This window comes from Psittacula echo (genome assembly GCF_963264785.1).
Source record: "Psittacula echo genome assembly, chromosome: 8".
NCBI classification, from domain to species: Eukaryota; Metazoa; Chordata; class Aves; order Psittaciformes; family Psittacidae; genus Psittacula; species Psittacula echo.
In genome coordinates, this window is record NC_137744.1 from 23,984,510 (window position 1) to 24,002,727 (window position 18,218).

Here is an 18,218-nt window from a genome sequence, read left to right on the forward strand (position 1 = left end):
TTTCCCAGCTCGGGCTCCCTCCCAGCAATGCAGCTGAACAAACCAGCATCCGAATCCTGGTAAAATTCCTGATTTCAGACACAGCCATAACAAGGATTTCCTTCATTATGGTGTAACGGGTTCTGTACCCAGAGAGCACAGGTCTGCCATTGTCAACTAGGCAATGCTTCTACTAAATATTCCAGGAAGATGCCCAATTTTACAAGAATTGACATACTTACTTCAAGCAACTCCTTCAAATCATTAGCATTAACTTTGAGTGTGCAGATACAGATGTTTTCAGGAGTGCTGATACTCTGCTATCCCTTGCACAGTGGTTGGTATTTCCCCCCTCCTCGTGTGGGGGAAGTAAAGAATTGCAGCTCAGGATATAAAACACAATGCGATACAAAGCAAGATCTGCAGTTTGAAAAGCAGCAGTGATTTTGCCTCCCATCTGCTCACAGGCTGCTGGATGTGACCAGGATACAGCCAGCATTTCAGCCTTTGTTCAGCACAGCACTACACTTGCACCAGTCTAATGCCAATGGAAAATGCAACCCCTGCTCAAGTGCTGTGATTAATATAGGGATATCAAAGTAGTTCAGTGAGTCAGCTTTCCTTCTGACTGTACAGTGCGCCTTCCTCAGCAGCAGGAAAGCTATTAGGGACAGTGGGTTAACTGTCTGGCTGAACTTCATGCCGGTGTTGAGTCCTAGTTTGCTTTTCTGATGAGGTTAAAAGCCAGCACAAGCAGCCTGTGAGATTGATAATAACAAGAAACGACTGCAAGTGAGGGAAATAAGCTGTGTTTTGGTCATTCTCACAGATGTTTATTTCCATTTCTGATATTTCTCAGAGCAGAGCACTTGCAAAACACATTCCCTGTTCGGCTTCCACAACAGGCATCTCTGATTCTTTGTGATTGTACAGGTAGAAATGCCATTGTGAGAGTGCTCCACAGAAGCCACTGCAAAAAGCAAGGATTTGGGGGTTGCTAAGAAGCCTAGAAATTCTGCTCCATATCCTTGAGTGCCATCTACTGTCCTTATGTCACACAATATCTCAGATGCACATGGGGCTGCTGTACCCCTGCTTACCCTACGCCTGCCCAGTAGAGCTGAAAGACCCCCAACCCAGCCTAACGCAGTGTGATGTTAAATCAGCCTTTTCCTCCAAGTCACCATACTTTAATTCAATGTGACAGCCCAACGTGCAAAGCCACACAATACAATGTTAAAGGTCTGCATTACTGTAGACATTTGTACACACCTTGTTACTAATTAAAACTGCTCACTACCAACAGAGTCTGCTGTAAGACTTGACCTGGAGTTAAGATTTCATCTTAGATCATGGTACTTGCATAACGCAGAATTTACAGCCTACAAAATACCAGGGAGTTGTCAAACTGCTGCATGAACACATGTAAAGGTCAACCCAGCAGAGCTTTCTGCACAGAAACACCTCAGACTATGCCAACACATGTACATTCATCCTCATACCCTGGACTTCTGGGGACATCCCTCAGTCCAAAAGAAAACAAACAGGCAGCGACATCCATCCTGGCAGCCTTTATGTTCTGTCTGATGAATGAGGCAGGTATCAGTTTGGAATTCTGGGAAGGTCAGAGTCGAAAACAGCAATGCAGGACAAGAGGATCACATCTCCCATAACAATGAGGAAGTATTCCAGATGGACAGCATCAGAGGCAACGTGAAACTTCCCTTATTACCACATTCTCGGCACAGTTGTACTCCTTTGTTTTGGAGTTTTGCAGAGATTGTAGGCCTATTGCAAGTTCCATTAACATGAAGTAGAAGTTTAATTTAATGTGGATAAATGAAGTGTGGGTGTACTGACATCTTCGAGAGAATACTATTACCCAGGAAATTATAGTGGTCTCATGAGGTGGAAAAGAAAACTAAAGAAATGCTATTTAGTTAAGTTATACCACTGGGCTTTTTGATAGACTTGTTTTTGCTTTGTAATCAAGTGCAATGTTATTTTATTATCATGGTTATGCTACTATTACAGTGTAATCTTGCACTTGATTACAAATCAAACTCAGTGGTAACTATGATAATAAAATAATGTGTAAACACAATGATCCAGCAAAACGTAATAAAATAAGTGTTGCTATCAATTTAACAAATGTAAATGAGTAATATGGGTGCTGTAGTAGAACTAGTTACCCCCAAGATACAGGAGGTACTTATCCCAAAGTGCTTATCCCACTATGGACTAGAAAAAGCTTGGAAAAATCATTATGGAAAGTAGATGAAGTTATAGAGGGAATGTTTAAAGGACTTCTCTTGGAAGTTGTTTTTCCTGTGTTCATGCTTGTCAACATCAACTTGCCATCTTGCATCAAACAAATAACCTTGTTCTGCTGCTGTGCATCTTGGATGGAGCCAGCTAGCAAGATTTTAACAGCAAATGAGACTCACAACTTTTGATTTCGGCTGTGTATAAACCCAGTGTCCCTCTCCATTCATTTCAGCTGATCTGAAGGAATCAACAAAAGCTTAAATAGCAAATTCAAACTTTTACCCCAAAATTCAAAATTTAAACAGCAGAGTGAGAGGTACTCACCATTCAGAACAATGGGCTGGATGGAAGGACAGAGCTCTGCTGCCTCCTAAACCCAGCCATCAATATTCATAGGTGTCGATGCGCATTTACAGTCCTCTGCATCCCAGTGGGTGCCAAATAGGTATGGTGAAAGCCTGTCATACAATTTCCGTATCTCAACAACACCAAGACCTTTTTCTACAGCTGCTGCCTCTGATTGGGGCTGGAAATAGATATTCATAAAAACAAGCAAAACACCCAAAACTCACCTAAAATAAACACATTAAAAAATTAAGCCTCCATCAGAAGGTGGGAGCAGATTGGTCAGGGTAACAACTGGTCTGTCCTGATAACTCGAACACAGCTGGAGGAGAGAGCCTGCTGCCAACATGCCAACAGGAATGGAAATCAAACCACCTGAGAAATAACAGAGAATCAACAGAACCTTATCAACCATCCTGCCTTGCTCCGAAAATCTTGCACCTAAGAGCCGCTAGAGGAACAGGGTATTTCACATTCATTACTCATTGAACTTTGTAGTCTTGAACCTTTTTCATCTGGGAACTGAGAGATTCCCTCACTAAACCCACTGCTGTCCCTGTGCTTATCAGAGTTCCTGCAGAAATAGAAGTTTTCCAACACTGACACTCATTACAACCAGAGAACACCAAATCTGGAAAAATGGAATATATATTGGAAACTAACACATGAAACCAAAATGCTGCTATAGCACACACTGGTAATCACAGCCTGGGCTCTGTGGCAGGCTCATGCACAAATTCCCCTCATGTCATGAGCATCCTTAATGACAATTTTGGCAGAAAAGCTAGTGAGGATCCATTCTGGTTCTCTTCTGAGTTGCCCGTTCAGAAAAGCGTTGTATTGCGTCAATGAGGCAGCGTGCAAATTAGTGCAAGGCAGAGCAATTGGCATGTGGCCCCTCTTCCATCAATGTAATTTCCATTTAATTACCATGCAAACAGATGAATCACATCAGAGCCTCTTTCCCAGCATGTGCTGATAAAACACAAAGTGGGAACTTAATGCTACTCTTACCATTAGGTCTCAGGGAAGTGAACTAACCTACGAGGGTATTTGCACACATTTTAATGACTATCAGACAACTCAAGAACCCAAATTTCAAGGGATATGTCATGTGAATTGGGGAGAGACATTAAAATTGTAATTTGCTGAGCAGAATTTAATAACATCAATTCAACAGGCAGATGTGAAAGGAAAAAGGAAAATTTGAGTTAATTCTGAGTTAATTGACCCAATCCTGGAAACATTCATAATTCAAACTAATGTACTACATTGATACATTTGTCTTACAATATGTCTAAGTGCTTTTCAGAGATTTCACCTTGTTTCTCTGGATTTCTTTCCATCTTGTGTAAAGCAGCTGCCTACACATTTACTGGTCTGCATCATGGCAGTGAGCGATTTTCCCATACTTTTGAGCTCAACGGCTAGGTTGCCCATTCCATGCACCTCTTCTACAAATGCAGTAGTCTATACCTTGGGGTCTTGTCATGGCACCATCACTCAGGTTGAGCTCTTAGGCAAGAAATTAGGATGTTACTGTATTGCTTAGAGAACACTGAGTTTACCATACACTGAGCACAAATCGCACTTCCTTTCACAAAAGGCTGCATAAAACAATACAATAAAGCAACAAATCTGATAGGATCAGATATACCAAACAGTAAAATGCTGACATGAGGCATCTAAGGGATTGCAGGTGAGCAGAGCACCTGAAGAACAGCATGAAGGAATTACAGCCACTACAGCCAGTAAGTGGGCTTCATCACCCAACTTAAATGCCTCTATGCACGTATCGCAGGGAATATGCCTGCAGGGCTACAACCTTATTGGCATCAGAGAGATGTGGTGGGATGGCTCCTGTGACTGGAGGATTGCAATGGAAAGATACCGGCTCTTCAGGAAGGACAGGCAAGGGAAAGGGGGAGTATCACCCTCTGTGTCAATGGCCAGCACAGAGCTCTGCCTGGTGGTGGATGAGGAGCAGGCCACGGTTGGATGGGGCTTTAACCTGCCAGAGGGGAGACTGAGATGAGCTCTTAGGCAGAAGCTCTTCCCTGTGAGGGTGCTGAGGCGCTGGCACAGGGTGCCCAGAGAAGCTGTGGCTGCCCCATCCCTGGCAGTGTTCAAGGCCAGGTTGGACACAGGGGCTTGGAGCAAGCTGCTCCAGTGGAAGGTGTCCCTGCCCATGGCAGGGGTTGGAGCTGGAGGAGCTTTGAGGTCCCTTCCAACCCAAGCCACTCTGGGATTCTATCCTGTGATCTATCTGCATGCAACAACAGACTTCCTGACTCAATGCAGGGCATAATTTCCAAACAGAACAAGGATGAGAGAGTTTTTCAATTACACATTGAATCAAGACAGAGTACAGAAATACTGCTGAACATCCTTGGAGTCCTTCTGCATTTCCCCTTACATTCTCCAATATCTGCAGCTGCAGCCAGCACAGGAAAATGAGCCATATGTTAATCTTTACAACAGACTGCAAGTAGGACCGTTCCTGGAAATTATAACTGCTTTTTGGCAAGAGCCGAGAAACACATGCTACTAACCGGTTCCTCATCCTAGTTTCACCCTGCTGGGGTGAGTGAGAAGAGATAGCAAGCTCTCAGCATGAGATAAGACATCCTGGATATTTGGTGCATCAAAGTGCAGCCAGATTTAGCTGCACACACCTTCTAGGAGGGGAAGGAAGGGCTTTTCTGTGTAAGAGAAATCAGAGGCTAACAGAGTAACTGGTGAGGGATGCTTGGGATGGACACAATGAATAAAGGCATTGAGATGCACTCCTCTGTCACGGCTCAGGTGGGCTGCTGTGGACACGTCTGTGTTTTGAGGTCTAAGTCAAGAATCTATTTCCCACTTGCCTAGGTTAATGTCTGGGTAAAGATGAGCAGGAGCTGCTGTCCTCCCCCCTCTGCTCTTCCTCGTCATTTTCTGTTCATCTGTTTGGTTTTTTCCCCTTTCATTTCTGCTTTACATTTTTCTTTAAAGATCACACCGGTTACAACCATCGACAGAACAAAGGTCAGCTCACACGCGGCTCCCCTGCTCACCGAGCAGGCACTGCCGGAGCATCAGGCTGCTGTGTGGCTGGAGAGGCACGTTTTAACTGTGTCTTTCTCCAGATGGCCAACACGCTGTGAGAATCAGGGAGGCCCGAGCTGCTGCTAAAGCTGAACTCAGGTGAGCTGTGCAAAGGGGCACCGAGGCTGGGACCAGCATCCCTGTCGAAGAAGCTATCACAGGTAAATACCTATTGGACAATGACATGGACTAAAATGAACTCGATCTTGGTAAAATGTCTGCAATTCTGCTAAAATCCTTCCCCTCGGTTTTAAATTGTAAGTTTAAGAAGAGGAGATTAAACAAACCTAAGGAGGGCTCTGTGTGGCGACGTCTCTCATGGCCCCAGCACCTGGAGGTGCTCCTGTTCTTCCATTCAGAGGAGGCTAAATCTGCCTGTAGGAAACACATCAGCTGTCTTCATTTTCCTTGGTATCTCCGTGATCTGCCTGGCACCTTTCTAAAGCAGCAAATTTATTGCTGGCACAGTTTATCACCATAGGGTCCGTCTTCCTACATATCACAATTCTGCCTTTCTCATTATCTTGCATCAAGTTCGGGTTTGCTACAAAGTATGGAAGTTTATATTTCTTTTCCACTAAACCCATAAAAGTTAATTACAATGAGGCAATGCACTTGCAAAGCTATGACTGGATCTAACAGGCTACTGTCATAAAGAGTGAACAAAGATTCATGCATTTTAAAGCATAGTTAGCTTCACTGATCCAGAAGCAAATTGGGCATGAGAAGATTGCACTGACAGCATTAAAACTGCTGCTGTATTAAAACTGACAACCCCTGTAAAACAGAAATGTAACTGTACACACTCCAGGTTCTGGGGGCTTTACAATCCTGTGAGCTTTAAAACCCATGGCACCTTCCAAACGTGCGTACCAAGAGGGTGAACTACAAAAATATAATTGGATCTAAATCTCTATTTGCATTAAATGACAGCATTTAAATGTGCACCATTCAAACCCATTCCAGTGAGTCATAGCTGAACAGAAAAGATTAATTTTGGATGGGCACTTTTCAATTACACCAGGCAGGCAAAACATGCCGGGCCAATTTAGTGTCTGAAATATGACAAACAGCTCTGTGATCGGATGCAGCACACATCCTATGGGTAAATCAGATAACTCTAAGGCCATATGTTCAAGTAGTGTACATAGGAGTTAACCCACTGAAATCAACTTGAACAGTTCCCTTCACCTCTCAGGAACTTGGGAGAACGGAGAAGTTGGGCTCTGCTGGTCTTTTCTGCTACATTTGTAGAGGCTGCATCCAAGGAAACATCCTCACTGAGACACGGGTGACATTTTACATGGTTCGTGTTCCCCTGGAGCTGCTTGCACGGTGTTTCCTAGGGTAAGGCCACATCTCCAGTTGAGCTGTGGAGCTGGAAGTGGTGCAAAAAACCTGGCTCCACTCAGGCGCTCACCGAGGCTTTGCTATAGAAACCTGCTCTGCGACCTGCTCACACTGATTGCAAGTTAGCATCTGGCTTCATTTCAGACCCCAGCCTTCAGTGGTTTATTGATGACGGGCACTTGTGCCTTGAGGAGATTCAGGTCAGATATAGGGAGGGAGCTCTTCCTGTGAGGGTGCTGAGGCGCTGGCCCAGGGTGCCCAGAGAAGCTGTGGCTGCCCCATCCCTGGCAGTGTTCAAGGCCAGGTTGGACACAGGGGCTTGGAGCAAGCTGCTCCAGTGGAAGGGGTCCCTGCCCGTGGCAGGGGTTGGAGCTGGGTGAGCTTTAAGGTCCCTTCCAACACAAACCAGGCTGGGATGCTATGAAATACTGAAACGTGTTCCCCTGGATAAAACTGCAAAGGGGAAGCAGTTTATTGGCTTTTGAAGGGACGTTGCAAAGCACATTTACTTCTTGCAGTACAAAGGTACATGGAGGCTCTGCCTTCCCCGCACTGCAGCGGTAGGATCTTTTTATCTCAAACTGATTCTTGCAGGAAAGTTGAGGTTGGCAAAGAAAGAATTTTTTTGCTTTTGGACCAAGGTGATCAGATTTGCCAGGGTTTTCTGTTGCTACATCCAGACCCTGGCCTCCGCATCCCAACAGGAGGCAGATAAAGGAAAGGAAACAGGATCTGGCAGCTGTAAGCTATGAGTAAGACAAAGCTGCAGCAGCTCAGGGTCTTAGTAACAGTTAGTAGCAAACAACAGGACATAGCAAGTCGGAAACTCGTTTTCACTCCTGTATTCCTGTGGGATCAGGAGCTGCTTGGAACCTCACTGTTTCAAATTTAATTTGAAATTTCATTTGAAATATAAATTGTTTCAAAATTTCATTTTCCTGTCTGGATCATGCTGCTCAGGAAAATGGGATTTCTTTCTCTTGGGTGAATTTGCCTTCCCTGCCTTTTAAAAATCTTAACTTTTTAACCAAAACCAACAAAATAAAATCATCAACAGTCTCAACCACCCTGGAAAAGAAGAGTTCACACCTTTTCCAGCAGGAAACAGAGCAAAAGAGAGGATAACCAGCCCCACAAAGCCAATGCAAAGGCAATCACAAGAAGCTTTTCATTCCAAACCACATTATGCAAGTGAATGCTCACTGACAGACGCTTCAGGATCAGGCCCAGCCCTGGTAGCACATTTAAGCACTGACTCCCGCTGTGCAGCATCAGGTCTCTTACCTATATGTACCAGAAAGCTGTAACAGGAGAGTGGTTCATGTTTCATGTGATGGTGCTGAACCCTAACAAACAGCAATGCCGTAAGGGAGCTGCATTGCAGTGGCAAAAGGGATTCCTTTCAACTGCTTAGAGAGCAGCAAAACACCTGGGACCTTCTAGATGAAGGATGCTGCCACAGTCATGCCAAGAGCTACAGTCATGACCAGGAAGGAGGAGTGTAAAGAGGGCTGGAGGAGGCAGAGAAATGCTCTGGCAGAAGTCCTGGCCTCTCTGAACCTGCTGCCAATGCTCCCACTGAGTTTAGCGTGGGCAGGATCTCCTCTGGGGTGTTTTGTAGAAAGCCATTCCCTAGGTCCACCTGCAAGCACAGGGGAACAATAAACCACACACTGTTATCCACCTGCAGCCTGCTGCCACCGGTCGAAACACAGGAGGCAGAAATATGTTGAGTAAATGAAATCTACCGTGTTCGTTAGCATTCCTGGGTTTCAGTTTTCTACACTGAGGACAAAAGAAAACTAAAAGAACTTCTCTTTCCTACTTGATGGGTCACCTTTCATCTCAGACAAAGCCTCTCAAACCTACAGGGCAAAGGATGAGTCTGCAGCATCCCTCACAGCCAGTGGAAGTCAGGACCGCAAGCGCACTTCCTGCAAGGGCAGGACTGGCTCAGGCTGGCAGTGCTGTAACATGCTGAGACCATCAGATGGTGCAGCCATGGCTTGCTCAGACCTGACACCCCCCACAGCCCCAGCCGCTGCTGTGCACCCCGAGTGCACACCCGAGGCTCTGCTTGACCTCTCTGGAGGGGCACTGTTTGATTAAGTCCAAGGGATGTTCAATCAACAGACCTCTAGCAGCCAACAGCAAGCAGCCGTGCAACCTGCTCCATGACCAGCCCTCAGGATGGAAGCTACCAGAAACGGAGCTGTTGGAAGCATTTGTGCTGTGTTCATCCATGCTGGAGTGAGCAGCCTGAGCTCCACGGGCAGCAACATCATCCCTGGCAGATGACAGGCTCCATTAACCCAAAGTAGCTGGTTGCTTAACAGCAAGAAGTTAGGAGGAGCAGAGCATGTTTATGAGTGCGAAACGTTTATTGTTTTCTCCCAAAGCTGGCATATTGACAAGATCCTTTTGTCAATGGGAATGAATGCAGGGAGGGTAATAATGTATACATCTGCCTACACCAAGAAGCAGGCTGAAGGCAGAGCTGGATGACAGAGAGGCAGCTCAGAGTGAAGAAATAACAAGAAAGAGGCAGGTGGTAAAAAAAAATATGAGATAGCAAGAGTTCTGCCTCTGTATCCAACAGCATAAATTGGTCGTCAGAGTCCTATAAGATGATGCTCCATGATGTGGATTATAGCGGAGCTCAAATTAGTCATAAGGACCGGGCACAAAACTGCCAGGCTTTGCCAAGAGCAGGTGAGAAAGATGCCATTCAAGCTCTCCTAAGGCTGGTGTTCATTTACTCTGGGAAAAATCCTCCCTGCAGCAGCAACCCCTCTGCCACATCAGCCAGTGCTCAGCAGCACAGGGAGCAAGATCAGAGACCTAAGGCAAGGGGTCCTCTGCTCTCCTGCTGGGAAAGAGAAAAGATTTACCATGTTCAAGCATATCCAACCAGTGCTGAAGCGAAGGTCAAGCAGCTTGTGGGGAACAGCTAATCTGTGAGCTGGTGCGTCCTAGGAGCTCAGGTATCGCTGTCTTCATCGCTGTCAGGGATGGATGCACTGAGCTCCTTCCTTGGAGGAAGGCTCTTGCTGACCACAGAAACTGGCTCCTGTTTCCCACCGGCTACCAGAGAGCTGCTCAGTTCACAGCACACGCCTGCAGAGCGCAGGCTGGACCAAGCCTCGGCACAACATCTCCAAGGATGCCATTCAAATGGTGCCTGTGGTGCATGACCAGCAAGCCCTGCCTGCTCCTCTCCCTCCCAGTGTCCTGAAATATGTTCCTGGATGTCACATCACAGCAGGATAATGCTGCAAATCTACCAGCTGCTGTTGCCACACAGAGGCCTGCTAAGGGACAGATTTATTCTAAGGGAAGGAAAAGAGCCTCAGAGCTTCCATACGGAAGATTTACAGTGGGTCCCATGGATTGTATTTGTTTTTTTGAGGAGGAATTTACAATTCAAGCCAAGGTTTTACAAAAATCTGAATTTTCATGGGGCCAGTTGCTGTTATATTAGAAGTGACAAGCTTTCTAAATCGGTCCCTGCAGCTGCAGCACACACAAAAACCAGCTCAGTTACCGATAAAGGACATTACCATCTGCCCAGAGAAGTGACGGCAGGTCAAATGCCGAACACATATAATTTAATCTACTGGAAGAAGACTGATTCTGCAGATGTTAGACGTGAGCTACCTTTCAGATGAGCTAAGTACTCTCTGCAGCACTTCTTGTTCTACCCAACTTTAGGCTGAGAGACAGGTCAGAAGTCAAACCCAACTCAAAGTAATGCTTTCACATGATAAACCTCCTAATTGACAAGAGTCTTTCTGCAGGCAGCAGACTTCCTTGGCTTGCTTCCCTGAATTTATACAATTGACTTGTAGACTGTTCCTTTGCTTGCAAGCCTTACAACCAAAACCCATGCACTGCCTCAAAAGGGGAAACTCAGCAGAAAGCAAGTAAAGACAAGCTTCACCAGGAAACTTTTCCCTGTCTTATTGCTAGACCAGAACCTCAACATCAGTGCTGGTGTCCTGTTTTCCATGGCAGCAGCTGATCATGGAAGAGCTGGAGACAATTGTATGGGCTGCCCATTTTTGTTCTTTCTCTGAACCTGATGACGACTAAAACTTCCACGAGGCTTAGAAAGGAGCGTATGAAGAAACCACTTCAGTCAAATGGATCTTCCCAGACAACGGAAACCATCAGCGTAGATGTTACAGGCACCGTGAAAATAAAACCAAGTTTCAGCACTGTGCCTCTATCGGGGGGTAGCTGTGCCCACATAAACACCTTTTTTCATGTAACTGCACCATGGTTTGACATCATTTGTGCCTCCTCTTCATTCCTGGGCTACCCAATATTCTTCATTCTCTCTGCATTGTTGCGTGACCTCTTGGAGGAGAAGCCAACAACAAATTAAATACCTCCAGTTTTGGCTCTGTAGCTACTGCAGGGCTGCCACAGCCCCTCCAGAATGTCTGGCAGCTTCTTCTATCAAACTGAGAAAAATGAAAGACACAGAACAAAGAGGAGACATTTATGCTAATTTCAGATGAAGTGTTTATCTCAATGGAGAATATTGCACTGGAGGCATAAACAACCTGCCTGTTGTGACAGTGCTGGGGATGGGGCTGCTCCTTGGATGAAACAAGTGGAATTTCATCAGACTGGAAAAAAGAACGTGCAAATGACTGTATCCAGCTCCCATTGGTGCCATTCTGCAAACGGAAGATTTGATTTCTCATCTCTTCTAACAAAGGAATTCAAAAAGTTTGAGGGCATTTTCAGACAAGACATCAAGAAAAAGACACATCAAAATAATGAGAAATAACAGCAAAAGGCTGGAGTAAGTTAAACTCCTGTGATAATTTTAAGGAACAACTCTGCAATATGTCAGCTCTGAAGCACAACGGAGCTTTGTGGTCTTTACGTCTTTATTGTGCAAAGTCCAACATTAAAAATTTAACCAAAACCTAAAAAAGCCAAGAAAAAAGCCCAAACTGAGGTACGGATAATCTCAGCTGAGAGCAGAAATGAAATTAAGAAGAAATGAAGAAATTTATGCATATGGAGCAAATCCAGCTTTGAGTATAACAATTAAAAGCTAAAGGCTCCTACTCAAAGTGTTTTGGAAGAGGCTGATGCTAATACAAGTGACCAAATTTAATCACTGCTCAGAAAGGGTACGGAGCATCACTCCTTCCTCCTGCCAGGTACTGTAACCCTCTCCAGTCCTGAGCTCCTGTGCTGACTCAAACTCTTCAGCCTTGGACAAACCTGACCAGCAGCTATGAGATTTCCACCAGCACAAGCTTTGTCACAGCAGGTAAACAGGCACTTGTTCATGTGGAGAAGATTCAGCATCAGGGCACCCAACAGCTAAATAAAAGCTTTCTCTGTATCCAATAATCTGGAAAGAAGATGAGCAATGATGTAGCATGGGTTTAGATTTCACAGAACTATTTAGGTTCCAAGAAAGCTGTAAGGACTTCAAAAGAGAATGAATGCTGCTGGCTGAGCACACAGCATATCAGACAGTGGCTGCTACTGATGGCAAGAGATACTAAACTAATAGATGCTGTTGGGCATAAATTTCATTGCGGACATCCCAGGTACAAGGTGTCATCGGAGAGAAGGAGTAATAAATAAACCCCATCTCCGAGTTTATGCCATCAGTCAGTGCAAGCAGCCCAGGTGTGTGTGTTCACCCACCCTCTCACAGAAGAACAAACCGTAATGATTGCTCAGTACAAACAGAAAGGTCACACGTTTAAAATTAACATGCATGAAAAATCATCTCTGAAGATCAGGCAGCTGCCATGTGGAGCTTGGTGCAGTCAGGATGCACCCAAGGCCAGGACTTGGCAGGATTTCTGAAAGGACTGACTGGTTTTAGATACCTGAACATTATCTCCCAAAGTGCTAAACTGCACTGCTTCCTCGGTGCAAACCTACCATGGCTTGTTCCTAAAACGGCTACTGCAAGGGCTCAGCACATCTGTGTCACCACATAACAATGATGGTAATTATCTGTAATAACAATCATCAGGATGCAAAGCTGCTCCACCAGTTGGGGCTAATGAATGCTGTGCCTAATATCAGCCTTCCTGGAAGCTGTGTCAGGCCACCAGCAGTCCAGTGTTGTTTGAAACTCAAAGAGAAGAGAGAAACCTGGGCATGAGTTGAGGATGAGTGTTCTGGCTGCTTGTTGGCCATGCTAGAGCAACTTGTTAGCAGCTCTGAACCCATTTCATTAGGACAAAGACAGTTTAATACCTTCTGTAATTTCCATTCACATTAGCTGGTGAGATCCTCTTGCATTCCTTCACTAGTCCTAGTAGATAAAGAGCAGCCCATCTCTTTCTTGCCCATCAACATCAGACAATGCAAACCCACCACTGCTTGTCCCTAAAATGCTCCACGGTGAGGAGAACCTCCATGTGTTGTCAGAAGCTGTTACATGTAGAATACCTGACTCCCACCTACACCAGTATTTTTAATTAATCAGAAGTTTCTCCACTGAGATTAAACAGTGTTCATTTCTTATTTACCCTCCTCCATACATGCTCATTAATTTGCATACTGATTTGTTTAGTTCTTTAGGAACTGTATACCATGGAAAACATTCTACATTGTCAAATGCAACTCATTGATTAGTCCAAGGCATTTAAGAAAGATTAATTGAAGAACTGAAGAATAACTTAAGAAAGACTGACCAAAGGAGGGACATTCACTGGCTGAGTGGAGAGACTTGAAGTCCACCTACCCCAGTAACTGGGCACCACCTGCATTTGTCCTACCTGACATTTTTGCCTTGGTCTCCACTGACACGGGCTCCAGCCACACTGCCCAAGTTGTGAAGGCCAAACTGGTGAGAAGTCCAGCATGACCCATCCTGCCCTCCCTTCCTTTGTAATCACATTCCTGAATTAACTGACAACATGATTTTTCCTTCTCTTAATTAAGGAAACCACTGAAAACAAGTGGTCATTGTGGAGGGTGTCTATTCAATTTCCTGGTTATGCTTGAAATGAACTCTACTTCATTTACCTCATTATCTAAAAAGTAAGGAAATGAACCTACTCTGCAATCTAGAATTTATCACTGGGGCTGAGAGAGATAATATGGGAATGCAACAGTAACCCCATCGCTCTTCTGTTTATTAGATCTAGCTTTTAAAGGTTAATTATGGGAATTAGAAGTGACTTCTACAGATCTCGGAGAGATGTGTTGCACATATTTCTCCATACAGCAAATTGCAGCTTTTGAAACAGCCCAGTGTCATTACATACAGACTATACAGAACACACAGGGTAAAATACATAGAGTAAAAATGACTGACCATTCACAAGTACATTTGCAAGCAGTAACACTCTCCCTGCTCAGTCCACGGCCATGAACCCATGAAGTGACTCAGAGCAATTCTGCTGCTGTGTGACTATTTGCCCCATTAATCACTGATCCTGGTTTGTGTGCTTCCATGTCAAACAGAACATAAAACCTACTAAAGCATCTGTATACGGGTGGATTTCCTGACCTCCAGCTCTTAAAAAGCCAAGATAAAGTCGACTGTCCTGCTTATCACTGTGGCATCCAGGGGCTTGCAGGCTGCTGTAAGAACCATTCTTCCAAAAACTACAGCTCAAATTAAGCCAAGAAACCCTGAGTCACACAAGAGACCAGCCTTTGTGCTCCAAACCAATGTGTGCAGCGGTGCAGAGATGCTACATATGACACCAGATAAAACAGACTCAGGAATAAGTGATGGATCTCTGGAGGCTGTCACTTATAACAACAGCATTTGTTAATGTTGTGACATTGCCAAGAGCCTCTCCTGCTGCTGTCTCAAGATGCTATAAGAACTGGTCCACCAAGCTGAGTATAACACACAAGACACCTGCTCCCCTCTTTGCCAAAGCCAGGAAGAGTCGTACTACTCTGAAAAGCTTGATGACTCCAGCACACGTGGAGCTGAGACAGACACAGCTGTATTTGCTCCAAGTTGTATGTAGTGACGAATGACAAGTTTAACCTGCTTTTCCTCTGTGCTTTTGCACACATTTCATTGACACAAACCACCACATGCTGAGATTGTTGATGTGCCCTATTAGTCTTACATCTTAAATGATTTTTCTAGATGCTCATAACAAAGCATGTTATGGTGGATTTAAAGAGGAGCAATACCCTTGAAGCAGCCTCAGTCCTTTTCCTTCGGTCCTCTCTGACGTCGCCCATCAGTCTGTGCTCTTTAACTTCTGGGTTATCAAACCAAGTGCTTATTTTCAAGATGAATTAGCAAATAATCACTTTGGAAAAGGGGCAGACTTTCTATATCCCCTTTGACAGCAGCCTTCTTGCTGCTGGGGTGGCACAGCCCTGGCTGCTTCCTTCCACAATTAGTAGCTTAAATAACACAGAAGAGTGATCTCACAGGGGTCCTGTTCAAACCAGTCCAAAAGTTCCTCTGAGGTTCTATTTTCCCTAAATAGAGCTTTGCCTCCTCCCCTCATAAAGCCTGAAAGCAACATTCCTGCTTCAGACCAGCCCCGCCAGGGTCACCAAGCCAGCACCCAGAATGACTCCCCTGAACAGCAGCAGCTATTCCCGTTTCCGTCAGTATTTCCACAAATTTTCCATGCCTGCTCTGAAATTACAACTTTTGGCACAAAAAAACCCAATCCACGTCCCCAAAACCCCCAACAATCCATTTAGTGTTGTTTGCCTGAAGAGAAGTGTTTGGGCCATCAACAGCTACTACTGGTGCTCTGGTAGAAAAGAGGAATAACTACAATTCCTCGTTCAAATTCAGTTCAATGATATTTACTTGCTTCTAAATATGCAGCATGCTTCACACCTTTAAAAAACCTTAAAACCTCATTTTCTAGGCCGAACAGAAAACCCATTTCCATTCATTTTCAAAGAGTCAGGAAGTATGTATGTAGGAAGATCACTTCCATAAATTCACCTTCTTAGAGTCATTGGGTAACCCAGAATTTATGTACGTTTAGGTCAATCAAATCATTCAGTATTTATATGCTCCCTTTCAAGCTCCAGGGAACTGGAATAAAATGCTAAAAATGAAATACACATGTTGTAACACACGGAAGATTTAGGATGGAACTATTCGGACAGCCCAGAATAAAAGGCTTTATGCATACAATCTCAATGTACCCATTGTCTGTGCCTAAATCACATATTGATTTAACTCACTGTACACAAGTTAGAAAAGTTTGGGAATGATGTATGCTTGATCAATGTGTTTTGGAAATGAATCTCTGTCTGACTTAATAATTTAGGCAAGAGAAGAAGTCACATAAATATCCCTATAGTTTACTTTATAGGACAGTAAACCAATTTCTAAACAAATTTGTAAGTAAACAGCATTATTTGTTCCCAAGAAATATCAATATTAAAATCCTTTTCAAAGAAAATCTGAAAACAAACTTCAAAAATGACTGTTATCTATGAAACACACACATTATATTGATACGCGAGTCTAAAAACGTGATCATTGGAGACACAGGCGAATGCAAATACCCCTTTGTAATACCAGCGCTGGAAAGTCCTAGCACCACACTGAGGGAAGTCAGATTTGAAGACTGGGACAGATGAGAAAGCTGGATTTGTTTTATATTTTACTCCTTAGAAGTGTTAACAGCGATCCTATACTTGAGTGCAGGAGCAATGCCCCCATGAGCACAAACACACCAACCCTGATGCGGTAGGGGAGAAGTAAATGCTTACACCTGTACATGCAGATCTCCAAGTGCTTTATGACAGACAGGGATACAGAGGCACAGAAAGGCAAAATGACACCCTGAAAGACACAGCCAAGCTCAGGTATAAATGCCAACAGTGCTGGTTTTCATTTGCAAGCTGAATCTACCAGTGCAAATCTCCTTTCTTAACCACATTGCTCAGATTGCACGGATATTGGTGGTTGCTCAAGGAGCTGGGTCAGTCACAAACACATTTCTCCTCAGCTTTTCCCTGATCTCTTGTCCCCTGGCTAATTCTGGGGCTATCCAACCAAGAGGTAAGAAGCTGACTCTGCTGCAGTTTCTCTGGGTGCCTTCAGCAACAAAAACCCAATGGCAACACCAGTCACAGGTCATTCCTGGCAGCAGGAAACAAGCTCTGCTGTCAGCAGAGCACTGCCCTCACCCAGCAGAGCATGACCCTCAGCACAGACCCACAGTCGAGTTCACACTGATACTTCCCAAGCCACCAGCGCATGAAAATGTGGGCAAAGCAGATTGCTGCAGCCTCGGGGGATTCCCTGTGAACGCAAACAGCCAAACAAGGAGGGAAGCCACTTACCATACAGGACTGTAATGAGCGACACGGGCATGACCAGGATACCCACCAGCATGTCTGCCACTGCCAAGGACATCAGAAAGAAGTTTGTGGCATTCTGCAACTTCTTCTCCAAGGACACAGCCATAATTACCAATATGTTCCCCCCAATGGTGAGCAGGATGACAACCAAGATCAGGAGGGCTGGCCAGTTCTTCTCCCTCACAGACATCCGAGAGACTTCGCTCTTCTCAGAGGCGTTAAGAGGATCAGATGTAGGCAAACTCTGATTCAGAGTCAAATTGCTGCTTAAGGACCAAGCCATGAGACCACCATGCAAGCTAAAATCCAGGGTAACAGACACTGTCGTTAAGCTGAGTAATATTCCAGGACTACTTAAAGTGCTCATTGTCTGCGACGGGGTTTTTGTGTCTCTCAACAGTGCCTCAGAGGTGATCCCTTTTCCAAACTGCAGGTCCAAGGCAGACACTGAACTTCATAAAACCTGAGCCAGAAAATCCTAGGATCTTCCATGGTGAGGCAAACCTTAGAAGCTACAGCAGAGCTCTTCTGCTTTCCTTGGATGTGGTAGAAGATGACCGCCGACCAGTGACCTCGAGGGAAAGGAGACTTTGCAATCTCCAGTTGGTTTCCAGGTCTACCATTCTGAAAAGGAAAGAGAAAGAATATTCTTCACTGAAATCACAGCACACTCAACACCTTCTTTATATCCCCCTGAACTGGCATCCTTATTCTCTCCCTTCCTGCTGGCTAAGATGTTCTCCAGACGGGAAGCAATTTATCTTATGGGTACAGACTATGCCCACAATTATGGGGGGAAAAGGGAGAGAATCACATCAGTGCGTTCTGGCTGGTTAAAAGCTGATTATCACTAATTAAATGTTTTGTGAAACCTGCAAAAGCAA

General features: G+C 44.7%; 1 protein-coding gene across 1 annotated transcript in view; it reads right to left on the reverse strand.

Moving 5' to 3' along the window:
* The window catches only part of HTR2C (5-hydroxytryptamine receptor 2C), a 36,362-nt gene extending 18,433 nt beyond the window's left edge, over positions 1-17,929 (reverse strand). Inside the window, exon 1 of the mRNA XM_080624849.1 lies at positions 17,317-17,929. Coding sequence (XP_080480975.1) covers positions 17,317-17,701 — 385 coding nt within the window. The 5' untranslated portion in view covers positions 17,702-17,929. The remainder of the gene's footprint in view (positions 1-17,316) is intronic.
* Between the last annotated feature and the right edge of the window lie 289 nt (positions 17,930-18,218).